Source organism: Agelaius tricolor, unplaced genomic scaffold (assembly GCF_023055355.1).
Source record: "Agelaius tricolor isolate 1412-34295 unplaced genomic scaffold, bAgeTri1.0.p SCAF_36, whole genome shotgun sequence".
Taxonomy (NCBI): Eukaryota; Metazoa; Chordata; class Aves; order Passeriformes; family Icteridae; genus Agelaius; species Agelaius tricolor.
Window position 1 is genome coordinate 30164 of NW_027269296.1, and position 13992 is coordinate 44155.

The 13992-nt window shown below is 57.7% G+C and overlaps 1 protein-coding gene across 1 annotated transcript; it reads left to right on the forward strand.

The window, feature by feature from the left end:
* The first annotated feature begins 4550 nt into the window (after positions 1-4550).
* E2F2 (E2F transcription factor 2) lies at positions 4551-13428 on the forward strand. Its single transcript, XM_071453033.1, has 6 exons — positions 4551-5632; positions 10489-10576; positions 10915-11134; positions 11238-11396; positions 11561-11675; positions 11913-13428. Exons 1-6 carry the CDS (start codon positions 5348-5350, stop codon positions 12396-12398), a joined length of 1353 nt encoding a protein of 450 aa, XP_071309134.1. The 5' UTR covers positions 4551-5347; the 3' UTR covers positions 12399-13428.
* Positions 13429-13992: the final 564 nt, after the last annotated feature.

Sequence of the window (13992 nt, forward strand, 5' to 3'; positions counted from 1 at the left end):
ATGGTCCTCCAGCTGTGCCGGTGCTGATGTGCCAAAGGGATCTAAGTGGGATGGGTGGGAAAAGCATCCTGGGTATGAGCCAGGGGACAGGGATCAGTCTTGGTACCTGGAAAGTGGAGCTTCTTGCAGTGTGAGCACTCCATCCCAGGTCCTAATGGGTCCCTCATCAGAGATGATGGTGGTGGAAATCCTGGACTCGTGAGAGCATTAGTGAGCCTACTTTGGGGCAGGAGTTACTTGGAGAAGCGGGGCTAGGATAGGGTGGGAGAAACCAGTCCTGCTGGGGCTTTTTGGATGGAAATGACACTGGGGAGGTGGAGGGGGACTGCAGCCCCCGGGGAGTGGAGGTGGCCCCTGCCCCTATCCCCTCTCAGGCATCAGGGCAGGGGATTCCCGAGGCCAGGGGCTGTGGGGGTTCGGCAGGGTGTAGGTTCGGCTCTAGCTCCCAAGAAGCCTCCCAGGGCCGTTACCTCCTCCCCCGTGGTGGACGGATCCCGGCGCCTTGCCCGGAACACCCACCCCGGCATTCCCAGACTCTGGTACAAGCCGTGTTCAGACCCCACTAGTTCCCTGGACTGGGCTGTCAGCGTCCAGTGCTTTCTTTGAAACGCCTCTTAAAAAAAAAAAAGAAAGGAACCCCCCACAACTAATGCTGGGACTGGGATTTACCTCGGGGGGGGGTTGATGGGATGATTTACCCCGTGGGGCAGATGGGATTTGCCTCGGGGAGAAGATTTACCCCATGCAGATTTATCTTGGCTGTTGTGGGATGCCGATGCTTTCCTGGAAAACCCTGATTTAAAAAAAAAAAAAAACAACGACAAAAAAAAAAAAAAAAAGTAAAGAAAACGGGAAAAACACGCAGCTAAAAATAGCCGCAAGGGCCGAGATTTACCTCGGGGAGAACAGCTGGAACGAGAAAAATGCTCCTGGCCGAGTAAGCCCGGCGTTACTTTTACCACCCCAGCTACACTGCAGGGGTGGAGAAAAGGGGGTGAGGAGGGCAAAAACTAATACCGGGGGGGTGAGTGGTGAAGGTCGAGCGCGGCCCCGCCGCGGTGCCGGTGGCCCGTGATCCGGCTCGTTCGCCTCTTGGCAAGCGCCGGAGTCTGATGCAATCGCTGCGCTGACGGAGGCGGCGGTTCCCACCTGTATTTGCCATTGTGTGCCCGGAGCTGTTTGCAGGTGTTTGCTGGCGCCGCGCTGTCTGAGCCGCACTTCCCTCCTCCTCCTTCTCCTCCTCCTCCCGCTGCTGCCCCGGCCAAGGCCTGGCCCCGCGGCCCCCCCGCCCGGCTCCGCGCCAGCCGCGCTGACACAGATGCTGCGAGCACACGCGTGACCTTGGCCAGGCGCGCTCACGCGGGGAGGGGGGGTTCTGGCCGCTAAGCGCGGGTGTGCACACGCACGTGTGTACTCACATGCAGTCACTGACACGTGTGGCATGAGCATATTCACATGTGTGTCCATGTATGCACACATGACTGCATTTGCACACACCTGTGTGCACTTACTTACACACGTGTTTACAAACACTGACACACATGTGTAAGTGCACGTCACACGGGCAGATGTGCATACGTGACTGTGTTCAGTTACACACAGCTATGTGCACTCACACATGTGTATTCAGATGCTGACACGTGTCCAGGCACACTCACACGTGTGCACGCATTTACACCCATACCCATAAATACTTACAATATGCCTACGGGCACTGACGTCTGTGCACACTTGAAATACAGGCACACTTATGTGGTGCGGTATGTGGTGCATGTATGCACACACTTACACACGTGCCTACACACGTGTGCATGTATGCACAGGAGGGCTCATCCTGCAAACCAACCTGCGTAGGGGCTCAGCACCCCCTTGGTTGGACCCCCCAGAGATGCTGTGGAATTAGAGGAAGCTATTCCTGCTCCCTCCCCACCCTCGTGGAGACCATCCTCCGTCGTGGTAGCCAACCCGCTTGTTCCTGTCAGCCCTTGTCTTCCCTCTCCCACAAGTGACATCAGGGCTTTGTCCCACGGTGGGACTGAGGCTTCACGCACGTCCCAAAATCTGCCGGGGACGAGGGAGGGTGGATCCGCAACGGTGCGGGCCCCGCAGCCGCGACTCGCTGCTGCCGTCTCCAGGGCAGAAGAAGAAGAGCCCGGCTCATCGGGAAGGCTCTCCCCTCCGGAAGATCTGGGATTTCAGATTTCCTCTGGTGTACCCTTGGAAACGACCAGGATTTCCCCCGATGCCTATCCCGGCAAGATTTGGGATCTCTTCTGCTGTACTCCTTGTGAAGGATCAGGACCTTCTCTGATGCCCTTCCAGAAAGGTCTGGGACCTCCTCTGTTGCCCCCATTCCAGGCACAGGGATGTGTGGCATTGGGCTGTGGGGGCTGCTGGCCACCTGTGCTTGCCTATGCCCATCACATGCTCCTTGGACAGTTTTTCCCCCCGGTCTGGGCAGAGCCATAGGGCAGCAGCACCCTTTGTACCCTCCTTGTACCCTCTCTCTCCTGGGAATGTTCCTTGGGGAGGAAAATTAGGGGATGGGATCTCATTTGGGGTCCACAGCCCAGCTTCAGCCCCCTGCTTTTGGGATATAGTCCACCTCCTCCTTGTGCTCTGCATCCTGATGAGGTCCCTCACCTCCAAGCTGAACATGCAAAAGAATTTCCAGATCCTGAGGTGAGCGATGGTGTGGGGGCTGCACCCCTAAGCCTCTGGTGGTGCCCTCTTGGTCTGGGCAGAGATGCAGTGGCCCAGGTGTAGCGCCACTATTCCATGTGCTGAATCTGCACTGGGAAAAACAACATAATTACTTCTTCTTCGCCATCAGCTCTTCACCTTGCTTTTGGGATGCAGTTCAGACCATCCCAAGACATTCAGGGGAGAAGCTCAGACAGGTCTCCTGGCTCCTCCTCTCACCATGGCCAGAACAGTGATGGGATCTCTCACCTTGCTCCAGGGTGAGGAGGCTGGTCAAGGGGCTGATTAGGGGTGCTTCAGGCCATCCACGAGGTCATTCCAGACTTCTGTAACATGACAAAGTGAGATAAATAGTCTCTAAGGTCCTTTCCAATCCAAACCCCTCTGGCTTGTGGGGTGGAAGCTGGTGCAGGGCCTGCCCTTCTGGACACCTTGGTGTCACAGGAAGATACAAATCTGTGTCTTCTGGTATGGGAGAGGCTGGTGGAAAGCCATGGCTGTAAAAGGCTTATTGAGCAAATATTGGGTAGTGGGAAACATGCCCTTGACTCACAGCACAGCACAGCTGAGGGGATGAGGGCCAACAAGTTTTCCCACCTTCTGGGTCAGCCCTTGCCCCAGTGAGGTCACACTACCAACATGTGGGGACGTCACCTCTGCTTTGCCCAAACTGGAGGATTTGAGGACACAAGCTGCCAGGCCCACCCCATACCCCAATGTCCTTATCCCAAGGGTCACCCACTGGAGCAAGCTCAAGGCAGGCAATTGACACAATTATCCACACTGCTGGTCATGGCCTTGTCTTTGTGCACTGGGATCAGGACAGCATTTGCCTTCTTCCCACAGAGAGGAAGAAGAAGTTCTGGGTGGATAGATCTGCCAAGCTCAGCCACACTCCTGGCACAGGGGTTGCCCTGCCCAGCTGGGGTAGCATCGCTGCTGCCAGGCCTTTTGTTCTGCCTCAAAGTCTCGCACGGTGGGAGGCAAATGTCTGTCCTTGATCCAAGGCTCCTGGCACATTTCTAGGTGCCTCTCCCAGCTGAGTGTCCTTCCTTGTCCATAGCAGAGGCCATGCCCAGCGTGTGTATCCATCTGTCTGTATTCCAGGAGGCTTCTTCACATAAAAGTCCATCTCTGCACATGATTATCCTTATCGCAACCTGAGCATGGAGTTGGCTCTTCCTGGAGAGGAGAATGATGGAGAGAAGAAAAATGGGGAGGAATGAATGGGTGGAGGCATTTGTCTCCATTACCAACCAGGTAATGGAGACAAATCAGGGAATGGAGAGGAACCAGGGAACAGAGACAAACAAGGTGACAGAGAGGGACAAAGGGAAACCAACTGCTGTGGCTTGGTGGCCTCAGCAGAATTAAACCCTGGCCTGTCTCAGTGGCTGTGGTGGCCTTTTACTGGTGCCAGTAAGGGTTAGAGTTGCCCTCGTGCAGGGGTTTGCCATTGCCTCGGTGATTCCTGTTACTGCTGCACTCTGAAATACCCTGTAGGCCAGCTTGGGTGCCCTTCATCCCCTTTTTCTCTCTCCACTTAGCCAGAAAGACCTGGTGCATTCATTCCAAGGACATGGGTGGGGTGCATGTGGAGCAATGGGTGGCAGGTTGAATGAACTATGAGTGAACCAGGGGCCAGATCTCCTCATGCTGAGCCCCTCTGAGATCCTTGCCCTCCCCCAACAGCACTGTCACTTGTCTGCAGGGTGGGGAGGTGCCTGACAGCCTCTGGCTGGTGGAGGCCAAAATTTTTGTTTTAAATAGAAGTGGCTCCCTCTCCCCTACCCTGCGTTGCTGTAACTGAGGATAGGGGTGGAGGAGCGATGGGAAGGGTGGGATAAGGAGGAGAAGATGAGGACTGGGGCTTGAGGGAGATAAGAGATGGTGAGGAATGCGGGACGATGGGGTTGGAGGGTCGCAGCCCCCAGGGTGGACCCCACCAGATTGATGGGGGGGGCGGGAGTATCTTCGAAAAAATAAATAACAGAAAATGTATCCTAGTCCTGATCCCCAACGCAAAAGCCCTCCACCCCCAAAACAGGCACCCCTACGCCCAGCAGGTAGCCTCAAGAAGGTCCCTCCCCTTATTTGCATCGATGAACCCACCCGCCGCGCGGCCACTTTAAGGTCCCTCCCGGCCTCAGCGGAGAGGCGGGGCCACGGCGGCGACAGCCAATCAGCACGCGGCGTTTTCCGCGGGAATTCCGAATTTCGCGGCACGGGTTTTGGCGCTTAAAAAAAAACCGGAAAAAAAAAAAAAAAAAAAAAAAAGAACAAGAAAAAGAAAAGAAGCGCTCGGGGCCGGGCGCGATCGGGCGTGAGTGGAGCCGGGCATGGGGGTCCCGGCCCAGGCGGGGCCGCTCTCCGCCCGCCCCGGCCCCATACGGCCCCAGTGCGGCTGATTTTTGGGGCCAAAAGCGAATTTTCCGCCGGTTTCGGCGGCATCGCCGCTGCATTCGTCTCTGCGGGTTTTTCGGGGGCAATCTGGGGACCGGCCGGTGACATCGCCCGCCGGAACGCCTTCTCGCTCCCCCAAAATGCCACGGCTGAGATTGTGACCCCCCCCGCTCCCGGCTACGGAATCGCGGGGTGCTCCTGCCCCCTTCCCCGGGCCGGGCTTCTCAGAAAGGACTTTGCAATGCTGCGGGTCCCCAGGGGAGTGTCCCCCTCCCCGGGGAGAAGGGGTTCCGCCCTTCCGCCCCCCCCTCCCCACCGCCACCCGAGGAAGGTCATGTCAGTGATGGTCTCCTGTGATCCGGGGGCTCCCAGCCTGGGCAGCCCCCCGTTATCCGCAGGCTGTTTCACCCAGGTCTACACGCCAGCGGCTGTCAGCGCCCCCGCTTCGCGGGGCGGGTGCCTCTGTGACACCCCCCAAGGCCCCGAGCTCAGGACCCTCTGTTCGGCCTCGGCGGGACGGCTGCCGGTAAGATGTCTGCATCCCGTCTCTTTCTCGGGTGTTGCTTCAGGGGCACGGGAGGCTGGGGATGGTGCTGGGTGGGGAGCAAGGCGTGGGTGACCTCAGCATGTACAGCCCCCTCTCAAATTTTGCAGCTTATATTGGAGTCTGCACCCTCTAATGTGTCTTTCTGGGAGTGGGGGAGGGTGAGGTCTGAAATCAGAAGTCGCAGTGAAATGGCTCAGATGTTTCTCAACTTCCCCTCGCCCCTGCGTGCCCGCGGCTCCAGCTTCCGCTTCTTGGCCTTTTTCGGCCTCATTTCCTTTCTCCAGCTTGCAAAAAGTCCGGGTTGTGCCTCAACACCCGGTCAGCAATCCCAGGCGCTTTGAGAAGCCCTTTCTATGGTGGGGAAATGAGGAATGGGTACAGGCAGAGCCCCTGCCTGCTCTGGGCGGGGGGCACCAGCCGTGCCCACTGGCTCTCCCCACTTTGGAGCTGTGACCCCCGGAGGTGACCCGGGCAGGTGGGGGGACACAGAACAGGGGTTGCTTTCTAACCTTGGTTTCTTCCCGTGGCTACAGTGGGGCTGGCAATGTCAGTTTTTTGGGAGGGGTCTCATCCTCCATGGATCACCCCAAGGCTTTATAGCTCAGACCCTGGTGCTGGGAGTTGGGTAGGGGGTTGTTGTCCCATGTCCCTGCCGCCAAGCCGCGGGGTCACGGTTGTGTTTATAAAGCCCAACACTAAGCTACAAAGCTACCCTAAACAGAGAAAGTGAGGCACAAGCCGGGTGCTGGCCCCGTGCCCATTGTCAGGGCACACAGGAGGCTCTGCCCAGCCTGTCCCTGCTCCCGGAGGGCCCCCTCTGAGTCGTCGGCCCCGCCAGCAGCTGGCATTTAATTCCTGCCTGCTCCAGCCTGGGCACACATCCAGCCCTCACTGTGAGCCTCTGTTTTCCTCAGTCCTGGGAGGGATCCCATACCCCACTAACACTGATTTAGTGTTCCCAAAGCTTGATTTATTTATTTATTCCTCTCCCGCCCCCTCCCCTTTTCTCAATCCCTGATGCTTGGTGCCAGCTGGGGACATTGCTGCAGCGGAGGGAGAGGGAGTGTCTTTGCATCCCCCTTTGTGCCATGGCTGGGGGGCTGGATGGGGCTGTTTCGAGTCCCATCCCAGGGGACTTTGGGACCACCTGTCTCCTCTCTGGCCTCTTTGTCTCCAAACTGTGTGATACATCCTGCATTGCCAAGGTCTGTTGTTTAAGAAGACACCATCATTTCTGCCCTCTCCCTTAAAAACACCCCACAGACTCCCAGTACCATTTCTGTGCATGTGGAGAGCTGCTTTTGGGCTAGTGGCCCCTTTGTCATCATCATCATCATCACCCACTCCAGTGCTCAGGGTACTTCTTCCTGCCACTGTCCCCTAAATGTGTCTGTGGAGTGGCCTGGGGGTCTTGTGTTACACTTGGGACATGAAGTGCTTGTCCTTGAGTGACATCTGGGATGAAGGGGTTTTGGGCTACCTGCCTCTTTGTCATCACTGCCATCATCACCCACACAAGGAGATGTTCTGTGTGCTGCTGCCCACAACCATCCCTTGAGCAGGGTCTGGGGGCTCATGTGACAACTGGGGACACCACACGCTCCTCTCTCCCCCCCCCCCCCGTGGCTTTGGAGAGGCATTCCCCCCTCTCCCCACTTCCTGCTGCCATTATCCCATTTGCCGTGCTGAAGATACTGTTTCCAGCCCCAGTATGGCGCTCAGAGCCCTGACAGCTGGGGTTCCTGCCGCACACACCCTGTTTATGGCACAACCTTTGTGTGCAGAGCCGAGGCAATCAGATACCAGCGTTTCCTCCCAGTTCCCAAGGAGGGCAATTGCAGCCGCTCCTAACGGCTATGTGCCACATGAGTGATCTGAAATCACATGGAGGAGCCTATCACCCCACGGGAAAGCAGGATGGGTTGTCTCTCACCGTCCGAAAAAGCCTTATGTTTACCATACTCTCCAATTTGAGGGTTCTGGAGTAATTAAATGTGTTTTCCTTCAGGGAAAAATGTGTATTTTGGAGTGGTTTTAGCCCATGCCAATCCCATCGTCAGTGTTTGCCCATGTCTGGTCTCTATAGGGGCTTAGGGCTATGCAAGAGCACTGGAGAGAGGGGTGCTTCTGCCGTGGGATCCCAGCTCCTGACCCTGAACAGGGACAAGAGTCCTCTGTGGTTCTGAACAAGCTGGCAGGGCTGAACCGTCTGTGCAAAGAGCACCTAAGACTGGCAGCCCTGTGGGTGCTGGGTTGTGGGAGAACCTGCTCAGCAGCACCCCAGGTTCTACAGGGGTGACATAGTCCCATGCCACCTTGATCCCATCAAAGGGTTTTCTGCATAGGCAAAAGGGGGGATTTTTGGGGGAGGGATGGGTGGGGAAGTGGTGATTGTGCTGCTGCCCTTGGAGAGGATTCTTTGGCTATGGCTTTTAAAGCTCCTCTCTACCAGGAAAGATCTCCTAGGATGGGGCTGTTGGAGGGGATGCAGATGTTGGGTGCACCCTAGAGTAGGGAGCAGCACCTGGGCTGAGGGTACCGTCTGCTTCCCCAGTGCATGGTGGTCTCACTGTCTCCCAGATCTGGGATCAGCCTCCATTCCCCTGTCTGCCTCTCGTGCACTACTAGCCCTCAGCCACCCCAAGGCAGTGGGGGACCCACCTGTGGGGGCCTGACCCAGCAGCCCCTCAGCACAAGCAGCAGGATCCTGGAGTTGCCCTTGGCGCCCAGCCCCGGGCGCTGCGTTCCCACGCCCCCGGTGAAAGGGGGAACGGGGGGAGCCCCATGAAGGGCCGGGCAGAGCCCGGGCAAGCCCGGAGAAGGCAGCGGATGCTGCTGAAAGGGAAGGTTGGCAGGAGGAGCCCTCCGCGGGGGGGCTGAGGGATGCTCTGATGCTTGGGCTGGGCTCAGGGTGTAGCCCCTGGCGCCAGGGCTGGGCTCAGGGCTGCTTGGCAGGCAGAGCTGGCAGGGGGCCCAGCCTGCCCCCTCACTGCCTTATATACACCCGAAATTTTGGGGTCAAGCCTGATTTCCCACCCCACCACCATATTGCGTGTAGATGGTATGTTCCCACATCCTGGGGGGGGCTGGCAAGTGGTGTGGGGTGGTCCTGCCATGTCTTGGGGGGGAGTCTTCAGGTGTGGTCCCTGTTCCCCTACCTACTCTGGTTCATCTCTCCCCCCCCCTTCCCCCAGTGCTAGTAGGGTGCTGGGAGCCCCTCGCTGTGCCCCACTCAGCTGTTGCGTACCTAATCCTGCCCAGCTCAGGGGATGGCAGCTGGGTTGCAAGAGGGAGCCCCTTGTCCATTGTCCCTTGATGGTGGGTCCCAGAACTCAGGGTCCTGCCACTGTCTGAGCTCACCAAACCCCCAAAACTGCACCTGGGGAAGCAGGGGTCCCCTTTATCCCCTCCTACACATGGGGACGGGGGATTCGGGGTCTTTGGAGGTCTCTGGAAACACCAGGACCTGCTGTGGGTTGCCTCACTTTCCCCATGGCTTGGGGTAGGTGGGGTGCAGCTGATCTCCCCAACAGTGATGGGAACATACATTGGCCATGGCCATCCATGCTGGAGAAGCAAGGGATACCGGCGGGGGGGCAGGGTGCTGGCAGATGGATGGGGTCTTATCTGAGGCAGGTGTTTCCCATGTGCTCAGCATTAACTGTTGTGGTGCCGGCAGCTGCGGGGCAGATCTGGGGCCACGAGGCTGGGGTTGGAGGCAAGTTCACTGGGAAAAACCTGCTCAGGGAAGGGTGGGAGGGAACAGATTCCCACAGGAGCTTGGGACCAACCTGGCTCCCTGGGGGGGAGGAAAACAGCCCCTGGTGCCTCTCCCACCAGCCCCCTCGGGTGGGAACGAGGCTGAGGTGCCCAACCCTTCCCTGCACAGTGCATTGTGCTCTCAAGGGAGCCGCCGTCGGAGCCGGCACAGGGACCTGGGTGCCATGCGGGACGTACTGGGGGGGACCCTGTGGGACAGCCCAGCCTGGGAGCAGGTACTGCTGGAGGGTTGGGATGGGGCTGGGGGCTTCTTTTTGCTGCTGAGCCAAAGCATTCCCCTACAAATCACCCTGCGCATGTTTGTGGCTGTGAAGGGGTCTTGGGGGATTTGTTTGTATTGGTGGGGGGGGTTGGTGACACCCTCCAGTTCTCCTGTGGATTTACTCTGCTGTATTTTTCCCTGGGGCCCTTTGCCCAAGTGCTGCTGCTCAGGGTTCCTTGGGGGGGTTTCAAGGAGCTGCTTGCCGTGGTGAGGGGACAGCAGGTGCAGGGATGTTTGTCTCCCCTCCCAGAACCCAGCACATCTCCCTCACCCCAGTTTCCCTCCAGCTGCGTACATGTGTCCCGGGGGGGCTGAACCCAGCTGGTCCCAGGTGTGCTGGTGGCAGCTGGGTGCCCTCGGCTGCCTCAACCATGACCTGGTGGGAGGGGGGAAGTGAAATCCTGCACCCCAGTGGGCCGGGTGGGAGGGTGAGAATCTGGCTTTGGAGCTGCTGCATTCCCAGGGGTCAGCCCATGGAGCCCTGCCAGGAGCTGGGGGTGAGGGGGAATCCTGGTGGGTTCCCTGTGACTTGCCAGGGTGTGCAGGAATCATGGAAAGTGACGGGACCCCTCATCTCCTCCCTTGTCCAGTTCTCCCAGTGGCCTCTCACCTCACTGTTAGGTGCTGCTGTGCCCCTTCCCAAAAGGAGTATTGCAACTGGATGAGCCTCTTGCAGGATTCCCTCACCCCAGGATGTGGCACCCGGGGCTTGGCTGATGGCCCTGGGGCAGTGTGGGGAAATCAGAGAAGTGTCTGGCTTGGCCACAATGCAGGGTTTTCTCTCATGCTCCAGGCCAAGAGGAAGCTGGACCTGGAGGGCCCTGAATTTCGCACGCCCAAGGGGAAGGGCTGGACACTGGCACAGGTCCCCAGCCCCAGGAGTAAGTGATGTGGGGTGAGATGGGGCAGGGGAAGCTGGGGGGAGCAGACCCCACTTCTCTTCCCTCTTAGAACCATGTCCCCTCTAGCACTACCTCATGTCACCTCCAGCCCATATGCCACACGAAGGAGAGGATGGGGGGGAGTCTCTCAAGTCCAGCCCAGTGATACCTCCATCCCACGGGCCTGGCCAAGGACAGGATGGGGAGATCTCTTGTCTCCAACCCTATATCTGATCCCAGATCTGACACTAAAGAAAGGAAAACGTGGCCTCTCATGTCTAGCCCCATGTCACATCCCAAATTAAGGAGAGGATGGGGGATCTCTTGTTTCCCCACAGCCCCCAAGTCTCCCGGGGAGAAGACTCGCTATGACACCTCACTGGGGCTGCTCACCAAAAAATTCATCCATTTGCTGAACGAGTCTCCCGACGGTGTTGTGGATCTGAACCGGGCTGCCGAGGTGCTGGAGGTCCAGAAGCGTCGCATCTACGACATCACCAACGTACTGGAGGGCATCCAGCTCATCCGCAAGAAATCCAAGAACCACATCCAGTGGATGTAAGTGATGGGACACAGGGATGGGGCAGGGTGGGGGACACGTGGCTTGGGGACACACGTAGGGTGTGCTGTGCCATCACTCAGATGCCATCTCCGTTGGCAGGGGGACAGGGATCTTTGAGGATGCAGCAATGGTGGCGAAGCAACAAGTGCTGCATGAGGAACTGGCCGAACTGGCTAGGACAGAGAGGATGCTGGACCAGCTCGTGCAGGACTGTGCCCTGCAGATCCAGCAGCTGGCTGACAATGAGTCCAACCAAAGATATCCTTGCTGAGGGAGATGGGAGGGAGGGCAGGGTCTTGGGCATCTCTCTGAGCCCCTTCTCCTCAAGCTGTATCCCCCTGGGCTTGGGGGGTGTTTGGAGGGATGCAGTGGTTATGTCCTGCTTGCAGCCCCTCCTTTTCCTATACCTCGTCTCTGTCCACGCTGGCATATGTCACCTACCAGGACCTCCGTGCCATCAGCAGCTTCCAGGAGCAGACAGTGATTGCCGTGAAGGCTCCCCCTGAGACGCAGCTGGAGGTGCCAGACTTCAGCCAGGTGTGTGTGGGTGCTGCTGGATCCGTGACGCTCGATGGGTCCCTCTGGGGTATCCCAAAGACACAGCCTAGCATGACCCTGGGTGGTTTTGGGGTGTCTCCATAGGGCTGTTTGACCCTGAGCTGGTCCTTCAAGGGTTGCGATGCCCCAGTTGGATCCCTCATGGGTTGGGGCTAGTGGAGTTGGATATGGGTGACCTTCTGGGTGCCCCTCCTGAGCCTTATTCTGCCCTCCCAGGAGAACTTCCAGCTCTACTTGAAGAGTACGAATGGCCCCATCGAGGTGTACCTCTGCCCAGAGGAGATCGTGGAGGAAAGCCCCACCAAGGACCACCCTGTCCCCTCTGCTGTCACTTCCCCACAGGAACACTCGGTACCCCTTTGCCTGACAAACAGCTCCCCATCAGCCACACAGCCACTCCACCCCATCTCCCAGAACTGGGGCAGCACAGGAACTCCTCTCTCACCCCCATCTCTGCCTCTCCCCATCCAGGGGGGACCCAGCTCACTGCTGGAGATGGAGCCTGGGCTCCTGGGCTCCCCTGCCCACCTTCTGCAGCAGACAGAAGACCAGCTGCCGTGCACCCCCTCCCGCCTGGACCTGGGACCCTTCGTAGCTTTCTCGCCCCCCCTGGAACAGGATGACTATCTCTGGGGGCTTGAGGGCGAGGGTGTCACTGACCTCTTTGAGACATATGACCTGGGAGACCTGCTGAAGCACTGAGTGTCCTCCAGTCCCCATTGCCTTTGTTCCCTCTGGCCACTTGTGTCCTGAGCATGTGGAATCTCTGTGGGGTGACTGGAGAGATTGGGGTATGTTGGGGAGTACTGGGTTTTCTGAGGATTGGGGGGAGAGGGGACCTTGTGTTGCTCACCCAGTGTGGCTTCTCTGCACTTTCCTGGGTTGGTTGTCACCTCACTGGGCTCTGAGAGTGCCTTGTGATCCATCCAGGACCTATTCCAGCATCCCCCAATAAATCCATGGGGCACCGATGCTTCCCACCATAACCTCCCACCACCCTGGGCATGGGAGGACTGGGCTGGTGGACTGGGAGTGCCTTTGGGTGCCCACATGGGTTAGGGGCGCCCTTGGGTGGCAGAGAAACTTCTGCCCAGAATGGGCTGTGTCATGGTTTGGGGTCACTCCAGTTGCTCCTCAGTTAAACTGGTTCTTCACAGTCACAACAGGTCATTTCCAGTGGCATTTTCCCCACTACGGCTGGAATAGCCTTAAAAAACCATTGAGGCAGCAAAGCTGAAGTCATCTTTGGGTGAGGGAAGGATGAAGATCTGACAAATTTCTGGCCACATTTGGATCCATATTCCCTGAAGGGCTGCAGTGCACAGCAGCTCCCTCCAGCCTCTTGGAGTTGCTGGTGCTGGCAGTATCAAAACTGGAATGTACTGGGAAGAGGTATGCCTGGGGGAGGTGATGACCTCCAGAGTGGGGCTTGGGAAACAGCTTGGGACAAGCCCTGGGACATGGGGTAGGATAGGGCTTTTTACTGTAGCATTCTTTGCTAAATATCTGTAATTATTGCACTGTATTTATCCGGGTTCCCCCTTTGGTCTGGGGCTGGGAGGGGTTGGATTTGTCAGTGGGTCTATTTAAGTTGTCCTTCCTTGGGTTGTTGATGCTCCTGTAGGTTGGCTCAAGAGATGGTGTGGGTGAGAATATGTTTTGGCCTGGATAAACTGGTGGTACTTGATGTTTTCTGCCCAGGAGGGGTTGAAATAAAATAAAATTTTGATTTTATAAAGGGCTGTTTTCCTCTAAGCAGCAAAATGTTGGAATGGTTTGGCTGGAGAGAGGAGCTGAGCTGGTTTTGCTCCTGTTTCAATGGCCTGGTTTGGGGCTTTTTAACTGGCCAGCCTGCTCTGTAGGCACTTGTGGAGAAGGGGTTGGAGATGAAGCTTTGACTGGAGTGAGGAAAATGAGTCTGACCTGCTCAGATTGGTGATTTCCAGCCCAAATCTGGCTGGGATGAGCTTTTGCCTGAGCTAGAGCCCCTCCAACCAGGAGTGTGGGAAAAGCCCCACCAGGGCTGGGGGTCAGCTCCCTATGGATCTTGGGGCTGGGTGGGCTTGTGCACCCTGATTTGGGGTCTGCAGCGCAAGATCCTGGGGGAGCTGTGTCCATGTGAGGTCCTTCCCCATGTGTCTCCTGTGACCTGGGGATGCCACCAGTGCTGGTGGCAAAGTGATGGTCAGTGGTACCAGGTGATGTCCTGCGGCATCTGGTGGTACCCGAGTGATCTCTGGTGGTACCCAGTGATGGCTGATGGTACCTGGTGATGTCCCGTACCCGGGATCGTGGC

Bases quoted from the DNA above. Each gene is read 5' to 3' on its own strand.
- E2F2 (XM_071453033.1), top strand. From the start codon at position 5,348: ATGCTGCGGGTCCCCAGGGGAGTGTCCCCCTCCCCGGGGAGAAGGGGT. The intron at 11,397-11,560 runs ATATCCTTGCTG...GTCTCTGTCCAC, and splicing joins GACAATGAGTCCAACCAAAG to GCTGGCATATGTCACCTACC. The intron at 11,676-11,912 runs GTGTGTGTGGGT...CTGCCCTCCCAG, and splicing joins AGGTGCCAGACTTCAGCCAG to GAGAACTTCCAGCTCTACTT.